Source organism: Suncus etruscus, chromosome 9, assembly GCF_024139225.1.
Source record: "Suncus etruscus isolate mSunEtr1 chromosome 9, mSunEtr1.pri.cur, whole genome shotgun sequence".
NCBI lineage: Eukaryota > Metazoa > Chordata > Mammalia > Eulipotyphla > Soricidae > Suncus > Suncus etruscus.
The window spans coordinates 25512557-25520294 of record NC_064856.1 but is presented as its reverse complement, the minus strand read 5'-3'; the positions used below and the strand labels follow the sequence as shown (position 1 = coordinate 25520294).

The 7738-nt window shown below is 50.1% G+C and overlaps 1 protein-coding gene across 6 annotated transcripts in view; it reads right to left on the bottom strand.

Annotated features, from left to right (window-relative positions):
• Positions 1-446: 446 nt before the first annotated feature.
• Positions 447-7738, bottom strand: part of PKIG (cAMP-dependent protein kinase inhibitor gamma) — an 89246-nt gene continuing 81954 nt past the window's right edge. For 3 of the 6 annotated variants that reach the window (XM_049779440.1, XM_049779441.1, XM_049779444.1), the window contains exons 3-4: positions 2561-2734; positions 447-1110 (exon numbers count right to left, since the gene is read on the bottom strand). In XM_049779440.1, the coding sequence (XP_049635397.1) occupies positions 1031-1110; positions 2561-2711 (231 nt within the window). In that variant the 5' untranslated portion in view covers positions 2712-2734 and the 3' untranslated portion in view covers positions 447-1030. Of the gene's footprint in view, positions 1111-2560; positions 2735-6454; positions 6575-7344; positions 7495-7738 lie in introns of those variants that run through there. The other 3 variants (XM_049779439.1, XM_049779442.1, XM_049779443.1) reach the window with 2 other exon arrangements.

The window sequence follows — 7738 nt, the reverse complement described above, 5'->3', positions numbered from 1 at the left end:
GCGCGCTTATTCCTGCCCAAATAGTGATTAGTGTGGACACATGTGATTATGTGGCTGTCAGGGGATTAGGCTGATGGTTCTGATGATCAGAACTGGAATCGTTCAATAAAGTTGCAGAAAACAAGGCTGGCTGCACCTGGTGCTTCTGAGTGGGGGTAGTCTCTGAGGCTTCCCATCCTGCATGGGGCAGGGTCCCAGTGCCCAGTGGGGTGTGAGTGGGCAATTACTGGCAGGTGGGGGTAGGACCTATCCAGGAGGGTGCTGTCTGTCTGCATCCGCCACCTAAACACTTAGCCTGGCCCGTGCTTTGGGCTCATGAAGCTGGACATGGGGAAAGCAGGGGAGCTGGGGGAGCTGGAACTGCTGTGTTCCCCATGGTGGGAGGGGGCAGAAAAGGCTTCACCTGGTTCTTGCTGCCTGAAAGTGGAAGAAGCAGTTCCAGCCAGTCACACAAACCACCAGCCTTTATTTCTTGGGTGTCAGCGGCAGAAAGGATGGAGTATACAGTCTGAGGCATACAGTCCTTCACAACAAGTAGGTACTGACAATGCGGGAGGCCGCCAAGGGCCATGGGGCAGAGGGTGACAGTGGACAGCAATTTTGAAGGGGACAGTCAGCTTCCTCCCTCTGCTGGAGAAAGGTGTCATGTTTTTAAAAAGTTTAAAAGTATTTTTTTAAAAATGGGGTCAGGAGGTCTTGACTCCAGAAGGTTGGGGTTGGAGAGGGAGTGAGCTGGGACATGGTCCCTGCCTGGGTCCCCCATGGCAGAAGTGTTCTTGGAGGGTGGCTCATCCTGGTGAGCTGGGCCCAGCCCCTGCATCCCAGCACCTGGAACTTCTGGCATCCAGGACAGTGGGGTACTGGTGCCCAAAGTGTGCTTGGCCCGGTGGGAGGCAGGCAGAGGTCTTCCCTGGGCAGCCCAGCAGCCTTGGGGCTGCCATCTCTCTGGCCTGGGACATGGAACTCAGCACTGTGGCACCTCTCTGCATGGAGTTGGATAGTCTCTTCCAGCCTCTGGGTGAGGTCTGGCTCAGGAAGAGGTAGTCCCCTCGCTGTTCTTGGGCTGAGTGTCGGCCTCCTTGCTCGGGGTGTCTGCTTCTGCCTGTCCTTCTGCAGGGGCAAAAAGAGGGGCACAGAGGTGAACATCCAAAGGCAGGCCAAAGGCTGAGGGGTGCAGCTAGGGAGCAGGGCTGGAGCTGCACAGGATGGAACTGGGTGCCAATGGGAGTGATGCTGAGCTGTCATGTTTGAGTTTTCAAAGGTGGCACTTTCAGGCAAGACTGAGGGCTGGGGGTAGGGGCAGTAAAAGCATCAGGCTCGGGCTGCTGAGGATTTGGCTGCCTCAGGGAAGGGGGTCCACCAAAGACCGGCCCACCTGCCTCCAGCGGCTGAGTTCAGCTGAGGAAGGGCCACAGCTAAGCAGCAGGAGGCTTTAGGGGTGGTCGGGGCTGAGGATTAGAAGGGACAGACCCAGGGTTCCGGAGTATTTATCTTGCTCTGCAGCCCTCCAAGCAGGTGGACCTCAGCAGTATGCTTCTGGGGTTGTGTCCAGGGACTGAGGCTTGGTTGTTTTATGAGATGGTCCTTTAGGTCAGTTCCCCAGTGTGTGCTGCCATTTGGAAACCCTGTGGGGTATCAGTGGCCCTCCTAGAAGCCTGCAAGAAAGTGCCTAACCAGCCACTCTGGCCTACTCCCAGCCCTGCCTGCTTCACTCCCTGCAGCCATGTCTCACTTCCTCAGGTCCCTTTTAGATGAGCCATGGCAGGAAAATGCAGCCAGAAGATGTGTTGAGTGAGAGGGAGTCAGGTCCCAACGCTGAGAAGGGACACAGGAGCCCTCAGGGGCCCTGGCAATGAGCCCAGAGCCGCTGCTCTACCAGTGGACAGTAGTCACTGGCAGCTTGTCATGTGCCAGTCGCTACCAGGCTCTGAGGGTGGCAGCAGCACACAGCTCCAGGCAGGCTAAGAGGAAGAAAAGACTCTTCTGGCAGAGGAGAGAGTTCCCCAAAATGGACGACTGTGGCCTCAGGGACACAGCCTTTTGTTTTCTCAAAAGGGGTGGTAGACCAGGCTGGCAGTTCTGCTCTAGGGGCATGTGGAGTGAGATGGGCAAATGCTGGGCTTGAGAAGAGTCAGAGCTACTGTGGGAGGAGTCAGGGCCTAGTCAAGGGGCCCAAAGGGCCTTTATGGGGACAGCAGATGCCCAGGAGAACTACTGGCATGGGCCTGTTCATCTAGCCAAAAGGAGGGTCCATCCATACTTCTTCTCTGCTCTGTTTTGCAGTCTCTTGCTGCCTGGAAGGAGATAGTTCTCTCTGAGGGACATTCAGTGGGACAGGATCACACTGGGTCATGGGGGGTGATGTGACAGACACAGCCTTTGGAGACAGGGAGGGAAGGCCCATGGGGCCCCAGGTTGTGCAGAGGCTTCTGCAGGGGTGTGAGGCGGGCCCCAAGGCAGAACAGGGGAGCAAGCCTTTTGCTTCTGCAGCTGCCAAGGGCAGGAGGCCCATCACCAGGGCCCTCATGGAGATCATGCGTAAAAGGGGTGTTGTGCTGACCTGCACCTTCCAGGGCCAGCTCGCCCATGTCTCCGGCCAGCTTCCTCACGCTCATGGCCTCCGAGTCCCCCTGGATGTCAGGGACAGCGTTGCGGCGGCCAGTTCGGTCACAGGAGATGAAGTCCGAGTAGGAGGACTCGACTTCCATCATGTGGTTCTCATCGCTCTTTTGGCCTGTGGGGACAGGGCCATGGGGGCGGATGTGAGGCAGGAGCTGCAGGGCCTGCCCAGTGATGAAGGTTCACCGAAGGAGCCATGGCTTGACTGGTGAAGACCAAGTAGGAGGCACAGAAATTCCAGAAAGTAAAGACACCTTCCACCAAGTTACTGAAAATTAAAGTTCAATGGCAGACACAGTCCCAGGGAATAATCAAGACAGCCCACGGGGAACCCCAGGCTATAGGGAGTGGTACCAGTGAAGATCAGGAGGGCCCAGCCAAAGCGAGGTGGTATAGGGTCTGAGGGGGAAGCAGACAGACAAGCAGCCTGGGTCAGAGGTGCTTGGTTTCTGAGGGCCTCACAGAGACTTGTATCTGGGGTACTAGCATGAGGAGCTTTTGCAGAGGTTCTGGTACAAGAAGGGGAAGTAAGGGTCAGTTTCTTTCTACGTGGAACAGAGTACAGTCAAAAGGAGTTGGGATGCAGGTGGGGCAGTGTGGGGAGCAGTGAATATAGGGAGGTTGCCCCAACAAGTGGAAGAGGACCAAGCAGCAGTGTAGAGGGTAGAGCGAAATTAGGGGCTCTATTGGGGGCTTGGTGGAAGTGTGACTGCCTGGCTGACCTGAGAAAAATACCTGTGGCCAGCAGATGTGACTCCTAAACAAATCAAAAGGAGGAAGCACAAGTTGGGTCTGGCCTTCCTTGCCGTGAGCCTTCCCGGGGAGACTCATGCAGGATCAGGAAAGAGCGAAGTGTCCAGGGTAGAAATTCTCACTATAGAAGTTTATAGCTCTGGGGGCCGGAGAGATAAGCATGGAAGTAGGGCATTTGTCTTGCATGCAGAAGGTCAGTGGTTCGAATCCTGTGCATACCATATGGTCCCCCGAGCCTGCCAGGAGCAATTTCTGAGTGTAGAGCCAGGAGTAACCCCTGAGTGCTGCCGGGTGTGACCCCCCCCCCAAAAAAAAAAAGTTCATAGCTCTGCTGGAGGATATTGCACCCGAGGGAAAAAACCACAGGCTACTGGAATGTTCTAGAGCCTAACTTCTTAAACTATGGGCTGTAACCACACATGGCATAATGTAACAACGTGGGAGTCTTCCCGAATAAATGTATTATCACTAAATATTTGGCTTGCATGCCTAGTTAATACAACTGGAATTGTGTGGAAACTCCTCAGGTGGCAAAAATTCCTCAGATGGCAAGTGGTAAAAGCTGAAGCCCTGCTTTAGGCTACTGGCCTGACACTTGGAATTGACAGACCTAAGTAGGGTGCAGTTTCAGGCAGAAGTTGGGAAAACCCCAGTTCTAGACACATTCAGGCAGGAGTCAATGCTCTCAATGGAAGGAGTTTACTGTACTTGGTCGGTATCAGCAGCCTGCAAAGAAGCTATTAAGTGTTCCCTACAGGGTTAATGTGCATGCCTCACAGGGAGCTGACCCCAGTTCAATCCTGGTACCAAATGGTCTCACAGATACTACCTAGTGAGGTGGAATTACTTCCAATCTCTGCAGGGCCTGAGCAGGACCGCTTCTTTGAGGTACTTCACCAAACCACCAAGGCAGTTGTCTGATAACCATCAGGAAGGGCTTCCAAGTTTCCTGAGTAATTCACCCCCCCCCACACACAAAGTGCCTGAAAGGCTAGGTATGACATGAATTATATAGTATTCATGGAAAACTGTACCTCAAAATACAAAATACAAAATACAAATATAAGAAATCTTATATGCCAATCTGAAAAATCATATGTTCTCATTTCAAGCTATATTATAATCAGAATTATATGACACAGGTCAACTTACCAGGCTAGCACATAGCTAACCCAGGTTCAATCCATGATATCCCATATGGTCCCCTGAGCACTACCAAGAGTGATTCCTAAGCACAGAACCCCTGAGCACCACCAGGTATAGCCAAAAAAGGGGGGAAAAATCAATGGAACAGACTAAAGGGCAGAAATGATTCCACACATACATCATCAATTTAACACAAAACCTATAAATAAATAAATAAATAAATAAGGGGAAAGGACAAATTAATGAATATATTAGCTTGGGAAAACTGGACAGTCACTTTTCACCAGTAACAAAAAATTAATTCAAAATGGATTAAACACTTGAACATATTGATATCACAAAACTCCAATATGAAAATGAGTGGTAGACTTACTCTTGATGATTTTTTTACATCTGACTCCAAAAGAAAGGGTAGTAGCAACAATAAGCAACTGGACATCAAACTAATCTTCTTTTTTTTTTTTTTTTTTTTGTTTTTGTTTTTGGGTCACACCCGGCAGTGCTCAGGGGTTACTCCTGGCTGTGTGCTCAGAAATAGCTCCTGGCAGGCACGGGGGACCATATGGGACACCGGGATTCGAACCAACCACCTTTGGTCCTGGATCGGCTGCTTGCAAGGCAAACACCGCTGTGCTATCTCTCCGGGCCCAAACTAATCTTCTTGCACAAAAAATTATCAACAGAATGAAAAATTATTCACTGAACTGGTGGGAATATATGAAAACCATTTATTTGATAGTGGGTTAATATATCAAAGAGACTAAGAACTCATACAAGGAGGGGCCAGAGAGATAGCACAGCAGTAGGGCATTTGCCTTGCAAATAGCCAATCCAGGATGGACGGTGGTTCGAATCCCAGCATCCCATATGGTCCCCTGAGCCAGCAAGGAGTGATTTCTGAGCACAGGGCCAGCAGTAAACCCTGAGCACCATCAGGTGTAACCAAAAACAAACAAACAAACAAAAAACTCATACAATAAAAGACCAGAGCGATGGCACAGCAGGGAGGCATTTGTCTTGCAGGAACCCAACCCCACCATTCCATATGATCCTCCAGGCACTGCCAGGAGTAATTCTTGAGTGATGAGCCAGGTAACCCCTGAGCACTGCCTGGCGTGGCCAAAAAACCAACCAAACAAACAAACGAACAAACAAACAACAAAAAAAAAACAAAACAGAAAAAGAACTCATACAACTAGATAGTAAAAATATCTGTGACCAGGTGAAGATAGGGAAAGATCTGAAGAAACACATATGGCACAGGAAAAGCTGACCAGCAAGCATCACACATCAGCTGGGAAAATCAAACAAACCCACACAAAGTCATCACTGCATCACTTTCACAATGGACAAGGCAAAAGGACAAGTGGCAAGAAAGTAGGGTGAGGGAAAGGACACCTCTGTGCACTCGCCTTATGAAAATGAACTGGTGCGTCTCTCCATGGAAAAATGTAAACTAAAACACTCAGATGCTTCAGCAACCCCCATCTCTGGGTATGATCTGAAGGGAAATGAAAATACCAACTTGAGTGCTAACTCCCCTCTCACTGCAACATTATCTATAATAGCCAAGAGATAGAAAGGATCTAAGTGTCCCAAGCTAAAGAAAGACAATGTGGTGTGTACTGTTTGAGCCCTAAAAAGGGAAATCTTGCCCTCATCTGCGACATGGATGGAATTTGAGGGTATTCAACCAAAACAAAGCACAGACAGTCAACTCTCACACATGAATCTCAAAGAAAAACAAAGCAAGCACATGGATACATCCCACAGATCAGTGCTGTGGGATGTAGGGGCAGGGTGAAATGAAGGGGAGTGAAAGGTGTCAAGTTCTGGTTCTGAGTTCCAGAGGGATCACATATGGCTCCTAAGGCTGCACTACATTCCCCAATATCTCTGAACATCGAACCCTGCCCTGCGGTACCATGCAACCTACCTGAAACTGCTGAATGTTAAGTACAGCTCAGCTGGAAACGCATCAGAGACCTGCTCTGCTGAAGCAGACCCCGACTGACCAAGATAAACTCTTCCAAGCACGTGTAGGTGGCCCCAACACCTGAGATAAAAAAAAACTCAATTTCTGAGAAAAGCAGACACAGGGTATAAAACCTTGTCAAGTGTGATTAGGGAAACTTGCTCTTGTGAGTGGCTGATGATTTGCTAAAAGCTATTAGTTACCGTTGCACAATACTTTTAGAAGGAGCTGCCATTGGCAGGAAGTGGGTGAAGAAGAGGAGAGACCAGTCTAGTGCTCTGAACCTGGGTAACTTGGGTGCATTCAGTCCTTGCCCAACTGCAAGATCTAGGGAACCAGAGCTCTAGGGCCATACAGTTTCCTCAAGGTCCAGCAGGGGGCGGGCCCAGCCTATTTTTCTCTGCTACCTTTTGAAAAACAAGTTTGTGCTTTGGCTCTTTCTCAGTTAAAAAGAATGAAATTAATTTATTTTATTTTATTTTATTTTTGTGGTTTTTGGGTCACACCCGGCAGTGCTCAGGGCTTATTCCTGGCTCCAGGCTCAGAAATTGCTCCTGGCAGGCACGGGGGACTATATGGGGTGCCGGGATTCAAACCGATGACCTCCTGCATGAAAGGCAAACGCTTTACCTCCATGCTATCTCTCCGGCCCCCAATTGATTTTATTTTTTTAAAAATGTGAAGTTCCCTAAGTCCCAGAGGAGGCTGTCTCTGTAGTTCACATAAGTTCTGCTCCTGCTCTTTTCCCTAAAGAAACTGCTTGGCATTTAGGCAAGATGCCAGGCCTGCTGCAGCAAAAGTAATGGTGAAGCTGAGAAGAAAATTCTACAAGAACAAAAATCTGGACATACAGTAAGTAGAGAGACACTTCCTTCCTTCCCTTGCCTACTGGTCCCAGCAGCTCCCAGAATCAGAGCAGTGAAGATGCAGAGGGTCTCAGGCAGCCCAGGCAGCCTGACATCATCTTACTTAGCTCCCTGAGCCCCATTGCCTCAGCTCTATTCCTCTATCGAAAATGTTCGGGGGGGGGGGGGGGAGGGATTTGGGGCTGGATTTTCACCACCCCCGACTGAGAGGCTAATCCTAGCAGCTGAGTCAAGGGCTCTGGCTGCTTCCACAGATGCCTGGCAACCAGCAGGCCCTCTGCTTAGTGACTAAGTTCCACTCCCATCTTTATTGATTCACCTGCCTCCCTCTCCACTAGCCGGCAATGGAGAGGGATGGAGCTCCAGTGGTACTAAGAAG